Genomic DNA, 18403 nt, shown 5'->3' on the forward strand with positions numbered 1-18403 from the left:
CTTAAAGGATTGGAAAGGGCCTTGAAGATGATCCAGTGCCATGGGCAGGGACATGCAGAAAGTTGGATGAAAGTATCCAAGATGACAAAATGGGAATTTTAGTTTACCTCAGTGGGCTTCTCTGAGGACACAGGGAAGGGCAAACATTTTTCCAAGCTCAAACTCCATGGTTTTAAGGCCTGGAACAGCCACTGCAGTTTCTGCCAAAACACCTTCTGCTGAGGCAAAATCTCCTTGGTTCTTGGGAATGGACCTCCTGTGGTTCCTTCTCAACCAACCTGTCTGGGCCACCATGGACCTTCCTCTCTGGATCTCAGTGGGATTTGCAAATATTTGGGCAAATATCCCAGAGCTGAAGGCTCCAGCCTCAGAGTGGCCACAACTGTGGTGGCACCAGGACAGTCCCAGGTGTCCCTGAGGGAATCCATCCCCCAGAATCTCACACTCCTCCCTCTGATGGATGTGGTTCCCAAATCCTACACCCCAGGCAGCAGAACACACTGCAGGGGTGATGGAGGAGCAAAATCCCAGCTGGCACAAGTGGGAAATGACAACAGGAGCTGCCATTCATTCCATCAGTTCCTTTAATGCTCAAGTACAAAAGTGCTGTCAGAGCTCTCCACTGAGACCTAATTTAACACAATTAATGTCCCCAGATGAGGCAAGGGGGTGTCACAGCTGCAGGCTGCCATAAAATGCCAGTAAATTCCTATTAGATAATGAGGAATGTGAGCAGGATCCTCTGAGGGCTCTCATTCCCTCCTCCCAACAGGTTTGGTCAACACCTGGAAAGCCCTGGCTGGGCTCTCCAGTGGGAGTTCAGGTTCTTCACTGTTTATTGTTTATATTTACTGTTTAAAAGGAATCATAAACAACATTTTGTGAACTGTTGACTGGCACCAATAGAGAGAATTCAGTATTTTTCTCTTCCCTGTGCCATGGTGGAGCACAAATAACATTAAAATCCCAGGAAAGGGATAGTTTATCTTGTCCCAGTAAACAGCAAGCACTGGAGTGGGCTCTGTGCAGAAATCCTGCAGCCAGTGATTACAAGGCAGCAAATAAATGTGTTTATCTGTTGTTAGTATTTGAATGTACATTCATTCATGCATTGGAATGGATTCTCACTCAGTAAATGCCCAGAAATTCAGAAAAAAGCAGCAATTTACAACAGCCTGCTTTGGAGAATCCATCCCTGCTAATGTGGGGGAAATCTGCCTCTGGAAATGGAGATGGACTGGGAATGGAGAGAAAAGGAAAGGAAATTTCAGGACATTTCAGGGAAGGGAAGGGAAGGGAAGGGAAGGGAAGGGAAGGGAAGGGAAGGGAAGGGAAGGGAAGGGAAGGGAAGGGAAGGGAAGGGAAGGGAAGGGAAGGGAAGGGAAGGGAAGGGAAGGAAAGGAAAGGAAAGGAAAGGAAAGGAAAGGAAAGGAAAGGAAAGGAAAGGAAAGGAAAGGAAAGGAAAGGAAAGGAAAAAGGAAAAGGTAAAGGAAAAAGGAAAATGAAAAGAAAAAGAAAAAGAAGAAAGAAAAAGAAAAAGAAAAAAGAAAAGGAGAAAAGGAGAGAGAAAAGAAAGGACACCAAAACCCATCAAACCCCAGAGTTCAAATGTTACAAAACCACAGACATAGAAACTTTTCTGCTTCTTTTCCAGTGAGGAAACAATCCCAGCAGCTCTGCTGGAACAAGAACAATTCTGGGCCACGAGGAGAACAAAAACAACATTTGAGTGAGACAAGGGCAGATATTCCAAGGCAGAGTGAGGAGTTTCTGACATGAGGGCAGGACAGAGCCCAGGCAGTGGCAGAGGGAGGGAAGGACACCTGGCACTGACCCTGAGCCTCCCTGCACAGACACCTCCCAGGCTGAGTTTGGCTCTCCAAACCATCATTAATGTTTACCAGGCCCAGAAAGATGTGCAGCTTTCAAGTCTCGGATAACCCCAAAGTGCAAAGCCATTCACACGCCACGCTCAGCAGCTCCCAAAGATAAAAAATGCAGATTATTCCCTTTAAACTCTCCTGGCACCAGCTCGTGGCTCCAGCTGGACTATGGCATGGCTAAAACCATGGCTGCAAAACCATGTTTAAAAAAAAAAAAAAAAAGCTTTAACATTGCACATTTCAGGGTTTCAGTGTCAGTCTACAGTGCCTGACCACCAAGAGATGATTTGCTCTGATTACCAGCTCAGATTTACCAAATATCTTGCATTCATATATAATTTTTTATATTTTCACTTTTATATTTCACCAGACATTCCCCTAGGTAAGAAATCATGTAAATATAATGATTAGGATAATAAATAAATAGAAATAATTGCTATTTTAGATAATAATGACTATTTTAGACAATAATTGCTATTTTGGACAATAATAACTATTTTAGACAATAATGGCTATTTTAGACACTTGGTGCAAACTTCAGCAGGTTTCAATAAATAATTTCTGATCAGAAGATGGGAGTTGCATATTCTTGACCTGACTGAACTTGTTTTGACTGGGAAATTCTCTACAAAATAAAAATATTCACAGCTTATGTTAAGGAAGGAACTAAAATAATTGGATTGACCAACTAATTTTGATAATATATCTGGGAAATAGAGGCTGCTTGGCAGATAAAGTGATTTACATTTTTTCTAAGTGAGTTAACTCATAAACCCCACAATATAAAGCTATGAAAGGGATTTCAATTTCCTTCTAAAACCTATTCCAAGTTAAGCCCAATAGATTCACTTTCAATTTTGCAGTAAAATGTGCTTTGAGATTTCAAAACTCCATTTTTCTCAAGCTGTTTTTTTAAACTCCAGGATTCTCAAACTCCTGTTTTTGCTTATGGAGCCACTTGAAAAAATTCAACCAACCAAAAAGGAGAAGAGAATTTCTCTTTTTGAACACCTGCAGGGTTCTGCATGAGCACACCCAAGAACAGCAAAGTCAGGGAACAAATTTCTCTTTTCACTGAAGCATTTGACTGAATCAGTGACCCACCACCTCCTAAAGTGATTTTTGACCATAGAACAGAGATTTCTCTGAGCTTCAGGGGAGCCTAAGCATTATATAAAGGTATTTTGGTCTTTCCTGGGCAAAAATCAGCCAATCCACTTTGTTTCCACAGCATGAAAAGATGGGATCTTCACAGGGAATAACAACAACTCCATGGACACATCCAGAACAACTGCACCTGAAATTCGTGTTTGCAAATAATCCCTGTGGTGGAGGCAGCAGGTTCAGCTCCTTCCCCACTCCTCCCCACCTTTAAACATTGAATTTAACTCCCAAGAGCAGAAATCTTCACAAATTCCCACTGAAGTGGCCCAAATCTGAGAGAGATGAAACAAGCCATTCAGAAATGCTGCTTGGACATGGCCACTGAGAAGCAAAATAAAACCTGGCCCAAACAAACCACCCGAAGTTACCTAAGCAGCATTTTTTAGATGTAAGCCATATTTAGAAGCTTAAAAAAAAAAAAAAAACAATAAAAAAAAGAGAGACCAGGTTTAAACACAAGGCCATTGCTGCAGTTATTTACACAATAAAAATGAAAACATGGTGAGCTCTGTCCATAAGAGAAGAGCTGCTGTTGCAGAGGAGTTATTCGTGGCAGGACGTGGGCTCTGTTTGTTTGTCTTTCCAGCAGCCAGGAGGGGAAAGCAATCATTAACTCCTCCAAGCACAGATAAAAGGCAGGGCTGCACCCCGGAGCATCCTCCTCCTCCTCAGCACCTGATTTCAAACTGTTTCATCATCGCTCATGTCCCAGATCTGCAACAGAAAAAAGGAATTTTAGGTTGTGCACTTGAAATATGCTCTTAAAACGCTCTGGAAAATTCACATTTCTGTCTATAAGCAATAATAAATAGCATTTTATGAACTGCTGACTAGCACCAATGGAGCATTACAGAAAATTCAGTATTTTTCTCTCAACAACCGTACACCAACAAGTATTTGTCATCTTGGGGATATTTTTAACACTTACTTTTCAGCATTTGTCACTTTGGTTATTTGGTATTTATTATCATTTACAGACAAGAAATCAATTTGGTTATTTTCTATTTATTGTCATTTACAGATAATGAATAAATGTGGCTATTTGCAAATTTATTATCATTTATAGTGAGTTTTCTTTTTTTGGTAATCTTGGGGGGTATTTTTAACATCTATTTTTCATCATTTTTCACTTTGGCTATTTGGTATTTATTACCATTTCCAGGCAATAAATCAATGTGGCTATTTGCAATTCATTATCATTTACAGATAAATCAATGTGGCTGTTGCTATCTATTATCATTCAAAGTAAGGGTTTTTTTATAATCTTGGGGGTATTTTTAACATCTACTTTTCAGCATTTTTCACTTTGGTTTTTTGGTATTTATTATCATTTACAGAAAATAAATTAATTTGGTTATTTATTATTTATTGCCATTTACAGATAACAAATAAATTGGCTATTTGCACTTTATTACCATTTAAAGATTATAAATCAATGTGGCTCTTTGCTATTTATTATCATTTAAAGTAAGGGGTTTTTTTGTAATCTTTGGGGGTATTTTTAACACCTCCTTTTCAATGTTTGCCACTGGCTATTTGGTATCTATTACCACTTACAGTTAATAAATCAATGTGGCTATTTGCTATTTATTATCATTTACAGATAAATCAATGTGGCTGTTGCTATCTATTATCATTCAAAGTAAGGGGTTTTTTATAATCTTGGGGGTATTTTTAACATCTACTTTTCAGCATTTGTCACTTTGGTTATTTGGTATTTAAAGATAATAAATAAATATGCCTATTTTCTATTTATTATCATTTACAGATAATAAATCAATGAGGCTATTTGCAATTTATTACCATATACAGAAAAGAAATAAATTTGGTTATTTTTTATTTTCATTTACAGATAATAAATAAATCAATGCAGCTATTTGGCATTTATTATAATTTACAGTTTGGCATTGGCACACACTTCATGTGAATAATCACTTCTAATAAACAGCTTATTTTACTAAACACTGCAGAGAAATTCGAGACATTGATGAAGAATTAATTGGTCATTTTCCACTTAGATATTAGATCTCACAAATAGCATCTGAAGGACAAGAAATTATGTGGAAATTTGGACTTTTTTACTGCTTAAAAAAGAATTAAACTACACCTTTTTTTCCTGCTGTATAATATTATTGTACTTTTATTTTCTGACTTGCCCTTGGCCAGTAAATGGTTCTAGAGTGGGGAAAAATGAACATTTCCCCAGAATATCCACGTGTCCTGTGAACACACTGAGGTGCAGTGGTGGAAATTCCCAGCAGGGATTTGCAGAGCTCTCTGGGGGGAGAAAATATTCTCATTAAATCTTTCAAGCTTTTCCTTCCTGAGCAACAGGGATGCTCCTAAAACACCTTTTTCTGATATTTATTCTGATATTTGTTCTGATATTTATTCTGATATTTTTTCTGATATTTCTCAGAGGTTCAGCTCATGGCAAAGCCCCTCTTTGCACCTGGCAGGGTTTAAGCTCAGGATTAACTTGGTACTGAGCCTTGTGCTGGATTTAATCCCAACAACAGCGAGCTTGTAAAGCTGCATCTGTGGCTGGGAGCATTTCAAACTTGCCCAAATGATCTGCAACACTTGTGGAGTGCTGCAGATGACACATGACAAGTGGTTTGGAGCAGAAACACAAAAATGCCATTTTTTGCAGAGCACACAGCCCCCAGAAATCCCCGAGCAAAGGAGCAGCAGCGTTTCTGTGCCCCAGGGGAAATCAAACACAACTCGTGCGCTGGCATGCGGTGGCCAGCTGAGTTAATCTCTCATTTTACATCCTGGCCACTAAAATCCATCCAGCCCCTCTGGCAGCAGCTCCTTGGGCTGTAAATTCTTCAGGGCACAAAGCAGGGTTTGACATGCACCCAGTGCCGGGACAATGGGGCACTGTTCTCACTGCAGTGGGCAGACAAATAAAAAATACAAATAACCCCTTTTCTACACAGGCAACAATTGACCTATAGCTTTAATAAACCCTCAGAGGGAAAAAAAAAAAATGGACTACTTCTGGAATTTAAAAACGTTCTGAAAAATCACTTCCAATCCAACTGGGGAAAGAAATAAAATCAAAGGAAAACTCTAATGGCAAGGTTTTGTCTGTTCCTAGAAGAGGCACAAAATGGTGGTGTAAATCCTTGTGGAAAATGCTGAGGAACAGTTTGTTTACAAAAGGAAAAAAAAGAGTTTTCATCCTGCCCTAGATGAGCAGCTCAGAGCCTGCCAAGGCAAACACAAATGTCCAGCTCGCCAGTCAGGGTCAAGGATGTGGAAAATAAATACAAAAACCCAAATCTTTAAATAGAGTTTAGGGTATGATTCAAGGCAGAGAAAAGCAGAAATCCCAAGCTCAGACAGTCCCCCTAGCCCAGAGCCTGAAAAGAAAGCAGGACTGACAAGGAAACTCCCTCCTATCCAAAGCTCAGCTCTCTCTGAACAAAAAGGAGGCTCTGAACAAAAAATATTCACAAAGACACTGAAAATGAGGTTCCCAGGTACTTAACCAACACTCAAACATCCTGGGTTGAGAAGGATGATTTTTAAATGCTTGAAAGTATTTTCTCTCCAGAACAGAGTTTTATAAGCAGTTTACACTTCATGCAATCCCAGAACCATTAAACCATAGAATGTCTTGGGTTGAAAGGGACTTAAAGCTGATTTTTATTCCATGGGCAGGGACACTTTCCACTATCCCAAATTGCTCCAACCCAAATCCAACCTGGCCTTGGACACTTTCAAAATCCCAGCACAGCATTTTCTATGATTTAGAAACAAGCAGGGTTTTTAATGAAAAGAGAACGCATTCAATTAAATTCATTTATATTTCACTGAATAAGAATATGAATATGAATATTTAATTAAGTAGCTATAAATAATATACATTATATATTATATATTATATATTATATATTATATATTATATAATATATAATATAATATAATATAATATAATATAATATAATATAATATAATATAATATAATATAATATTATATTATATTATATTATATTATATTATATTTTTATTTACATAAAATATAAAAATAAAAATATAAATATATTATATATTTAAATATAAGTATAAATATATTTAATTAATAAAATAAAATCAATTTAATTTATATTTAATATAAATTCAATATATCTAACAAATAGATACAGAGATATCTTAACAAATTACACACAGAGGGAAGAAGAAAACCCAAAACAAAAGAGGAAAATTCAGTGCAGAAGTTAACAATTGCAAATTGACTTTAAGATAACAAACTCCATGGGATTGTGCAAAGGAAATTGTGTGTAACACTGACAGCTGAATCATCACAGGCTCCTGACTAAGAGCAATAAATGTTTTCAAAAATGATGTGTAAACTTTAATAGGTGATGACTGTGCAAACTCTGGGGATGACTTCAAAAGAGTGAACCTTGTAAGAGAGGAAATAAAATACAGAAAGCCAAGAAAGACACTGCGTGAAATGACTGTCAAAAGAGTCTGGTTTGGATTTGAATGATGTGAATTTGGATTTTTTCATGTCTCCTCTGTCCTGCAGCACACCTGCTCTTATGTGTACTATCAAAAAATGGATAATACAGATATAAAGGCAAACCCAAACCCAGCTCCAGAGCCACAATTCCCACTGATTTTCCACACCTCCAGACTGCACTTTCAATAAATCCAATGGGATTGGGAGTCTTGCCTTTCCTCCCTAGCACACAACACCTGCAAACTGAATTTCCACAACAGCAGCTCCAAAACTGGTGCTCACCCAGGCAGGCTTTGCATCTCCCAGTTAAAGATTTCCTTTTAAGAGAGGAAATCAAATACAGAAAGCCAAGAAAGACATTGTATGAAATGACTGTCAAAAGAGTCTGGTTTCCAAAGCAAGCTGTAAATTTGGATTTTTTTCATGTCTCCTCTGTGCTTCAGCACACCTGGGTGAGGCAAACCCAAACCCAGCTCCAGAGCCACAATTCCCACTGATTTTCCACACCTCCAGACCGCACTTTCAATAAATCCAATGGAATTTGAAGTCTTGCATGCCCTCCCTAGCACAGCAACACCTGCAAACTGAATTTCCACAACAGCAGCTCCAGAACTGGTGCTCACCCAGGCAGGCTTTGCATCTTCCAATTAACATCTGTGATTCAACCAGATAATGATTGTTTATCTTCTGAATAAACTTGCAAGAATAGAAATGGACCTTGAGGGGATTCTGAGGAGTTTCTTGCCTCCAAAGCGCCAACCAAGCAAGCAAACCCCACATGTGCTGTTTTCTACACACAAGTGAGGTTAATTTACAGACACATGGAGCAAAACATGGTGCTCAGGAGGACCTGGAGGAGATTTTTTTTTTTTATGCAAACCACAGGGTTTTCTGTGCTGTGAATGCTTCACATATGGTGGGGAGTAAGGAGTAAAATTCTAAAGGCTGAAAATGAAATGTGCCATCAATCAAAGAGCACAGCTGAGGCTCACATGAGGCTTCACTGAGCAACCATCAGAGCTCACTCTGTGATTTAGAAACAATCAGGCTTTTTAACGAATAGACAACACCTTCAAGCAACTTGCTGCTTTACAGCAGTAAAATGTGAGTTTTTTGATAGCTATGAGGTAAATCATGTTCTTTACCACACAGAGGATACATCAGGATTCTGGCAGCCTAAATCCCTTTGCAGTGAGGATATCTGGCACAAGTGGGTCCTTGCTGGATGCATTGTGAAGCTGCAGGCAGCCAGAGGAGAAGCCCTAAAATGGGAAAATAACAAAGTCTGCCTGGGTGACACCAGTCTGGGGCTGTGCTTGTGGCAGGTCAGTTTGCAGGTTCCAGGTGTTCTGTGCTGGGGAGGAAATGCAGGACTCAGCTCCACTGGATTGATTGAGAGAGCAGTCTGGAAAATCAATCAATCTGTGGGAATTGGGGGCTTTCCCCTCCTCATTCTTCCTATTATTTATTATTCCACATATTCCTCTTATTATTTATTTATCTATTTGTGTGGACATGTGGCTGAATGTGCTGAGGTGCCCTGGCCAGGCTGCACCTACCCCTGTACAGTTCCACTGGATTTATTGAAAGTGCAGTCTGGAAGATCAATCAATCAATCAATCAATCAATCAGTCTGTGAGAATTGGGGGCTTTCCCCTGCTCATTCTTCCTATCATTTATTATTCTAGATATTCCTGTTATTATTTATTTATTAATTATTTATTTATTTGTGTGGACATGTGGCTGAATGTGCTGAGATACCCCGGCCAGGTTGCACCACCCCTGTGGGACTCAGTTCCACTGATTTATTGAAAGTGCAGTCTGGAAAATCAATCAACCAATCAATCAACCAATCTGTGGGAATTGGGGGCTTTCCCCTCCTCATTCTTCCTATCATTTATTATTCTAGATATTACTGTCATTTATTTATTTATTTATTTATTTATTTATTTACTTATTTATTTATCTGTCTGTCTATTTGTGTGCACATGTGGCTGAATGTGCTGAGGTGCCCTGGCCAGGCTGCACCTACCCCTGTACAGTTCCACTGGATTTATTGAAAGTGCAGTCTGGAAGATCAATCAATCAATCAATCTGTGAGAATTGGGGGCTTTCCCCTCCTCTTTCTTCCTATTATTTATTATTCTAGATATTCCTGTTATTTATTATTTATTTATTTGTTCATTTATTTATTTATTTATTTATGTGGACACGTGACTGGACTATTTATTTATTTATTTACTTACTTATTTGTGTGGACATGTGGCTGAATTAATTAATTAATTAATTAATTAATGTGGACACGTGGCTGAATCATTTATTTATTTATTTATTTATTTATTTATTTATTTATTTATTTATTTATGTGGACATGTGGCTATTTATTTATTTATTTGTTTGTTTGTTTATTTACTTATTTATTTGTGTGGACACGTGGCTGAACGTGCTGAGGTGCCCTGGCCAGGCTGCACCACCCTCTGTGGGACCTCAGGAACAGCACCAAAAACCAAAGTACACCCTGAATTTATGAAATCCCTGCAAGCCTCAGCCTGCAGCCCGTGCAGACACACTGAGGGGGTGATTACAAAGCTCAGCACCCTCCTCTCATCCCTCCCTCTGCACAGGGATCCCTTCCCTCATTTCCCTCAAACCCAGCACATTTTGAGTTTTCCCCACTCAGCAATTCCCTTCCCATCCCCCTTTCCCACAGGAAAGAAGCCCCAAAATCTCCCACTAAGGGGGGGATTTTGCTTTGCTCAGCCTGAGCAGGGCACTCCTCACTGTCCAAAATCCAGGAAGAAATAATAACAATAAATAAATAATAAATTTAAAATAAAGAAATAAATCATTAAGAAATATCAGGAATATATAGAATAATAAATTATAGGAAGTGCTCAGGGCACTTCTCACTGTACAAGATCCAAGAATTATCAAAAATAATAATAATAATAATGGAAGGAAGGAAGGAAGGAAGGAAGGAAGGAAGGAAGGAAGGAAGGAAGGAAGGAAGGAAGGAAGGAAGGAAGGGAGGAAGGGAGGAAGGGAGGAAGGGAGGAAGGGAGGAAGGGAGGAAGGGAGGAAGGGAGGAAGGGAGGAAGGAAGGAAGGAAGGAAGGAAGGAAGGAAGGAAGGAAGGAAGGAAGGAAGGAAGGAAGGAAGGAAGGAAGAAAGGAAGAAAGAAAGAAAGAAAGAAAGAAAGAAAGAAAGAAAGAAAGAAAGAAAGAAAGAAAGAAAGAAAGAAAGAAAGAAAGAAAGAAAGAAAGAAAGAAAGAAAAGAAAGAAAAGAAAGAAGATATAACAGTAATATCTAGAATAATAAATGATAGGAAGAATGAGGAGGGGAAAGCCCCCAATTCCCACAGATTGATTGATTGACTGATTGATGTATTTTCCAGACTGCACTTTCAATAAATCAGTGGAACTGAGTCCCACAGGGGTGGTGCAACCTGGCCGGGGTATCTCAGCACATTCAGCCACATGTGCACACAAATAAATAAATAATTAATAAATAAATAATAACAGGAATATCTAGAATAATAAATAATAGGAAGAAAGAGGAGGGGAAAGCCCCCAATTCTCACAGATGGATTGATTGATCTTCCAGACTGCACTTTCAATAAATCCAGTGGAACTGTACAGGGGTAGGTGCAGCCTGGCCAGGGCACCTCAGCACATTCAGCCACATGTGCACACAAATAGATGAATAAATAATAACAGGAATATATGGAATAATAAATAATAGGAAGAATGAGGAGGGGAAAGCCCCCAGTTCCCACAGACTGATTGATTTTCCAGACTGCTCTCTCAATCAATCCAGTGGAGCTGAGTCCTGCATTTCCTCCCCAGCACAGAACACCTGGAACCTGCAAACTGACCTGCCACAAGCACAGCCCCAGACTGGTGTCACCCAGACAGGCTTTGTTATTTTCCCATTTTAGGGCTTCTCCTCTGGCTGCCTGCAGCTGCACAATGCATCCAGCAAGGACCCACTTGTGCTCCAAGACCTCATCCTACCCAAGTCATTCCCCCAATTTTTTTTAAATAAAGACCTTCTAATTTCCTCTAATTCAGCCATACCCAGAATCAGGCCACAATCTGAATATTTACCTATCACGTATTTCATCCTGACACATCGATTCCAAACTTAAACATACAGAAATTAACCTAAAAAAAATAAAAATCCAATCCAAGGCTTACAAAAACTGCATTTCTTTCTTCAAGCTCTTTATTTAAGCAGCAGGTGCAGCAAAGGGTGGATAATTTCTCCCTGCACACAGTGGCCCTATCCCAGCTGGCTGACAAATCCCTGGCCTCCCTTGTACCCCCACAAATTCTATTTTTCTGCCTCTGCCCCTCAGTTTTCCCTTCACTATCTTGCAATAAAATCAAGTCCATCGACCTTGCACATTATTTTTTTTGTTGTTTTTCAGTGTTGGTGGCCCTGACTGCTGCTTGTTTTGCCATTCCAACCTTTCCAAAATTCTGTATTTCCAGCCCACAGCCCCAGCTTGCAAGGTCAGGGTGATGGGGATTCTCATTTCAATCTCAGCAAACAAACTCTTCTACAGGTTCCTCTTGTATAAATCTTTTTTTAAATACAACACTTAAAAGCACAGAATTTAGGTTGGAAAGGACCTTAGAGCCTAAACATCTGAAGGGCTTTGAAAGCTGTTTTTAAGAGCAAAACAGAAAAAGGCAATTAAACAGCACAGAAAATATTTATTTACAAATAAACCTTTAGCTAGAAGTTATTCTTAATATCCTCAGTTCCAAGCAGTAGCACCAAGCACTAATTTATCCCTCCTGGGTTCAGAGCAGTTTTCCCAGGTATTCACAGAAAAGGACATGAAAACATTCACAAAAAGGATTTTTTTTTGGTCACCACTAACAATTAATGAAACAATACAAAAAAAAGAGAAACAAACAAAAATGCACACGGGGGTTTTTCTGGTATAAAAGTGCCCCAGACAGATTTCCTTCCATTGTTCCTTTTCTATGAGGGAAGAAAAGTCCCAAAGCACAGCAGCAGCAAACACAAACCCCATTTCTCTCCTGTTTTTGGGCTAAAAAGGGTATTTTTTAGGGCACAGCACTGGAGCTGCTGCAAAGCCTCCAAGAGGAGACTTTTAAATTCCTTTCTTTGATAAGAATATCAAATCTTATTTAATTTCTATTACCAAGCCTTTTCTTCAGGCTCTTAGAAACTGCAAACAAGTGGGAAAATAAACAAACAAATAAATAAACACACCCCAAGCACGTTTGATGATTATTCTGTTTTGGGTGGGATTTTTAATTTCATTTTGCTACCACCAACAGGCAGCTGTCCAAGGAGAAGGTGTGCTTGAAGGAAGCCACAATTAATGGAAATTCTGTCAAAGGGATGATTAAATCTGATAGAAAGCCTTTGACAGAAATGAAAATAAAATTGTAGTGTTGAATAGTGTATGTTTGAATTCTTCTATCACCTTCCCCCTTTGATGTGCCCAGGTTTGACATTAAAAATAAAACTCCAAGTTTATCATATTTATAAGACCTGCACAAAAATTGATAGTACAGATGTAAAGGCAAATTTCCTTTCAAAGCTTGTATAGGAAATGTGGATTGGGCACATAAAGGGATCTCAGAATAATCTCAGAATCCATTTCTACACCTGAATTTCTACACCTACATTTGAATTTGCCGTAAATCCAGAATTTGCCATGTCCCACTGCATCATTTTAACCCCCAGGTGATGCAGAACTGCTGTCAGAGGCCTCTAAATGAGCTTTCAGGTGATAAAAACCAAACATTTGGCAATTCCTGATTAAAATGGAGCAGCAGATTAACTCCACAACTGAGCTGCAGGAATGAAATATGCAGAAATAATGAGGAGATTATAAAAGATGGGACCCAAGGGACACTCAGTGCTCCAAGGGGCTCAGAATCCCTGAGCTCCAGGACTCCTCTGGAAATCATTTTTGTCCACCCTTCACCCAAAGCAGGGCCCAGAGCCTCAGGGAGTTCAGCTCCTGTCACAGAACCACCCCAAATTCCAGAATGGTTTGTCCAATTGGGAGTTTTAACAATTCTGACATTTCCCAGCTCCTCCAAGAACCCTGACATGAGATTAAATCGTCTCTTGAAACAAGGATCATCCTGGTTAAATTAGCCCACAGCTGCCAGAAATTTATACATATTTATCATTATCATCCTCACAATGCTTCTTCACAGCCCCTGACAGAGCAACACCCTCCTGCCAACACCAATCTTCCCAAGAGCTTAAAGATGCTGAAATCTGGAATTCTGTTCATCTCAGAGCACCTAATTCTCATTTATTCCAGGAATTTCATGGAATTAGGATTTTGGGTGGGAGAAGGAACTTGGATTGACATTTTTAAATCAGATCATGAGGGGACACTGCCCCTGAGAACTAAGCAAAAAACTCCAACTCCTTGGATTTGATTTTTGTTTTATTTTTAGGTTAATTTCTGTATGTTTAAGTTTGGAATTGATGTGTCAGGATGAAATAGGTGAATATTCAGATTGTGGCCTGATTCTGCAATTCTGCTCACCTCAGAGCAGCCAATTCTCATTTATTCCAGGAATTGCCACTGTGGGAGGAACCATCCTTCAGCCTTCATGGAATTGAGATTTTGGGGTGGGAGAAGGAACTTGGATTGACATTTTTAAATCAGATCATGAGGGGACACTGCCCCTGAGAAGTGGGCAAAAAACTCCAACTCCTTGGATTTGATTTTTTTTTTTATTTTTAGGTTAATTTCTGTATGTTTAAGTTTGGAATTGATGTGTCAGGATGAAATACGTGATAGGTGAATATTCAGATTGTGGCCTGATTCTGGAATTCTGCTCACTTCAGAGCAGTCAATTCTCATTTATTCCAGGAATTGCCACTGTGGGAGGAACCATCCTTCAGCCTTCATGGAATTGAGATTTTGGGGTGGGAGAAGGAACTTGGATTGACATTTGTAAATCAGATCATGAGGGGACACTGCCCTTGAGAACTAAGCAAAAAACTCCAACTCCTTGGGTTTGATTTTTTTTTTTTATTTTTAGGTTAATTTCTGTATGTTTAAGTTTGGAATTGATGTGTCAGGATGAAATATGTGATAGGTGAATATTCAGATTGTGGCCTGATTCTGCAATTCTGTTCACCTCAGAGCAGCCAATTCTCATTTATTCCAGGCAGGGCACACTGTGGGAGGAACCATCCTTCAGCCTTCATGGAATTGAGATTTTGGGGTGGGAGAAGGAACTTGGATTGATATTTTTAAATCAGATCATGAGGGGACACTGCCCCTGAGAAGTGGGCAAAAAACTCCTCCTCCTTGGGTTTGATTTTTTTTTATTTTTAGGTTAATTTCTGTATGTTTAAGTTTGGAATTGATGTGTCAGGATGAAATACGTGATAGGTGAATATTCAGATTGTGGCCTGATTCTGGGTATAGCTGAATTAAAAGAAGTTAGAAGGTCTTTTAAAAAAAAATCTACAAGGGGAATAAAAAAATCACAGAAATGCTGGAGGGTTTAGTAACTGGTTGGAGAGCTCAGATAATTTTCAGATGAGCAGAGATTCCCATATCAATAAAAAGAATTACTGGAAGGTCACCTAACCCAGACTGAGACACGTTTCAGCATTTCAAGTTTGATCAATCCCACTCTACCCTCAGCAAACACAAGCAAAATATACATTATTCTAAATAATGCCAAACCCAACGACAGGGATCCTTCTCAGCTCAATTCCCACTATCAGAAAAGAACATTTGGCACAAAAACGAGCACATGTCCCACATGCAGTTATGTCACTTAAAATGAGAATTTTGTGCACAGCTTTAGCATCACCCAACTCCCCCTCATGCACCGAGGAACAGAAAAATTGAAATGCACTCAAAATATGAATCCATGAAAAGTTGGATTTACCCAGTGACCTCACTATTCTCATCATTGCTTCCATGGAGATCCATGTGTGTGTACACAACATTTCTGTCTTGTGGGGGAGGCAGAAGGAGGTAGGGAAAGCTTCCTCCTCTCTCCTCTTTTACAGGAGGAATGCTCCTTATAGAGTTAGAAACTGAAATAATTTCTGAAAATATGAATTGAGGGAATTAAATAACATAGTTTGCAGTGTTAAATGCTCAGAGGATAGTGGATTATCAGATTTATTTCATGTTGTATGCTGCAGAAATTAGGGGAGATAAATCCATTTGTTTTAAAATCTTACTGCCAGTTTCCCTCCTGATTATTTCCTGTCACTTTTCCCATCAGCTTTTTCAAAATAAATACTACCCAGAAAATTGCAAGTTGCTGGGATAAAAGCTCAAAGAGGAATAAACCCCAGTAATTAAAGGTAAGGTAATGATGTTCTAGAAATAGAAGAGGCAGATCAGGTTTCTGGGTTGGTTTGGTTACAAATGGACAGAAAAACCTGAAAAACAGAAGGTGCCTCAGCAGTGAGAGACTTCTGTAAGCACCTGCCCTGCTCTGGAAACATTTGCTAGGCTCTTGCAATAAATTATCAATAAATTATCAATAAAATAACATTAAATGAACTATAACAATAAATTATCAATAATTGATAATTTATTGTTCATTTATTGTTCTTTTATTGTTAATTTATTTATAACAATAAATTATTTATTGTTCATTTATTGTTATTTATTGATAACAATCAATTATCAATAAATTAACAGTAAACAACACAGGAAGACTCAACTTCACTCAGAACCTTATGTACTGATTAAAAACCATATTTCCAACCCAGGTTCTGCTGCAAACCTGTGTCCAAGTGTCAGATTTATCCCTGTGGCACTTCAATTAACACAGAAATGGAACAAACCAGAACTTTGATGAGACTGTGCAGAGATTTTGGGCCTGGAGGCTCTTGCAGGGATCTGGATTCTGCAATTCCTTTTAAAATTGCTTTTGATTTTCTGACCACAGAATTTCAACATCTGCTGGACTGACAGACTGTCTGCAAGCAGTTGTGTCCCAGTTATCAAATCTTGCTTAATTTGAATTTTTCTCTGGAGCTGCTGTAACCAAGTGGGTGCCCTCCTGCTCTGCTGCTGGTTTTCCATTCCCAGGAGCAGAACAATGTTCTCCCAAGCTCCTGAAGGAGGGAGGTGGTCCCTCAGCTGATGGGGACATGGTGGAAGTTGTGGGCACCAAAGGATGGACATTGGATGACCATGGGTGGTCATTGGTGGCTGTGGTCACCAAGGATGGACACAGACGACCACAGACGACCATAGATGACCATGGATGACCAGAGATGACCATGAATGACCATGGAAGGATGGGCATTAGATGACCATGGGTGGTCATTGGTGGCTGTCATCACCAAGAATGGACACTGATGACCACAGATGACCATGGATGACCACAGATGGCCATGGAAGGATGAAGGAGGGGCATTGGATGACCATGGGTAGTCACTGGTGGCCGTGGGCACCAAGGATGGACACAGATGACCATGGAAGGATGAAGGATGGACGTTGGATGACCATGGGTGGTCATTGGTGGCTGTGGTCACCAAGGATGGACACAGATGACCACAGATGGCCATGGAAGAATGAAGGATGGACATTGGATGACCATGGGTGGTCATTGGTGGCTGTCATCACCAAGGATGGACACTGATGACCACAGATGGCCATGGATGACCACAGATGACCATGGAAGGATGAAGGATGGACACTGGATGACCATGGGTGGTCATTGGTGGCCATGGGCACCAAGAATGGACACAGATGACCACAGATGACCACAGATGACCACAGGATGACTCCTCCCAAAGCTGCTGGAAGAGTCCATCACCACCCCAACCATTTGGTGTCTCTGAGGGCACTGAACTGTTCAGTGACCCCAGACCAAGCCCACCCTGCTGCACCTCCTCAGCTGGGCTCAGAGGGACAAACACAGCTCCAAACCAGCCCTGTGATTCCAGGTTTGTCCTGCCCAGCTTAGCAGAGCCCAGCTGCAGCCCAGGAGCTCTGGGTGGGGCTGTCCCAGATGTGCCCCAGCACAGCTCCCAGCTGCTTGCAGGGTTTACAGCTTGTTCTGGCTCACAATTCCATCTGGGGTGCCTTTGATCTCCTGGCCTGCTCTGATTGCAGCTCCAGGAGTTTCTGGGATCACAGAGAACTCCTGAGTCCAGCTGAGAGGGACAGAGTGAAAAGCCACTGGAAAATCTGATTGCAGGCAGCAAACAGAGTGAGAGTGGTTTCACAATGGGAATACAGAACTGGGATGTTCAATGGATTGGCCATAAATTGATCCTAAAACAAACAACAGGTCTCCTGTACTGTGAGGACAAACTTCACTTCTTCATGGCACCAAAACTACATTACCCTAAATATCTCATTTTTGTCACTTCACCTCTCCTTCCCCTGCAAAGAAAGATCTGGAATACTCTTATGAGGTTGTTCTGAATAATTTTGAACAATTAAAAGAGTTTGAATTTAAACAGAAAATGGTCAAACACTGCAGGACCCTCAGGGCTATCCCTCTCTTGCTGGGATTCCCAGGTGATTCCAGGCTCCATCAGCACTCAGCAGGGATGCATCCCCGTGCACCCACCCAGAATTGCCAATCCTGCTCCATTTGGTGCCAGGAGGAGCAGGCCCCAGCAGCTTTTGGAACATAGAATATGCCATGAGTGCCACCTTCAGAGGTGCCAAAAAAAATGATATATATATAAATAAAAAGTTAAATATTATAAAATAGCTATTATAGAAATTATATATTTTATAGTATTATAATTATGATATATTTATATTTTATATTATAGAAATTATATATTTATACATCTATCTATCTGTATCTATCTATATATCTATACATATCTATATTTATCTCTATCTCTATCTATCTCTATCTCTATC

At 39.8% G+C, this 18403-nt stretch overlaps 1 protein-coding gene across 1 annotated transcript in view; it reads right to left on the reverse strand.

Annotated features, from left to right (window-relative positions):
- Nucleotides 1–566: 566 nt before the first annotated feature.
- Nucleotides 567–18403, reverse strand: part of ATG7 (autophagy related 7) — a 101347-nt gene continuing 83510 nt past the window's right edge. Inside the window, exon 18 of the mRNA XM_063164409.1 lies at nt 567–3761. Coding sequence (XP_063020479.1) covers nt 3729–3761 — 33 coding nt within the window. The 3' untranslated portion in view covers nt 567–3728. The remainder of the gene's footprint in view (nt 3762–18403) is intronic.

The sequence above is a fragment of the Melospiza melodia genome, chromosome 10 (genome assembly GCF_035770615.1).
Source record: "Melospiza melodia melodia isolate bMelMel2 chromosome 10, bMelMel2.pri, whole genome shotgun sequence".
Taxonomy (NCBI): domain Eukaryota; kingdom Metazoa; phylum Chordata; class Aves; order Passeriformes; family Passerellidae; genus Melospiza; species Melospiza melodia.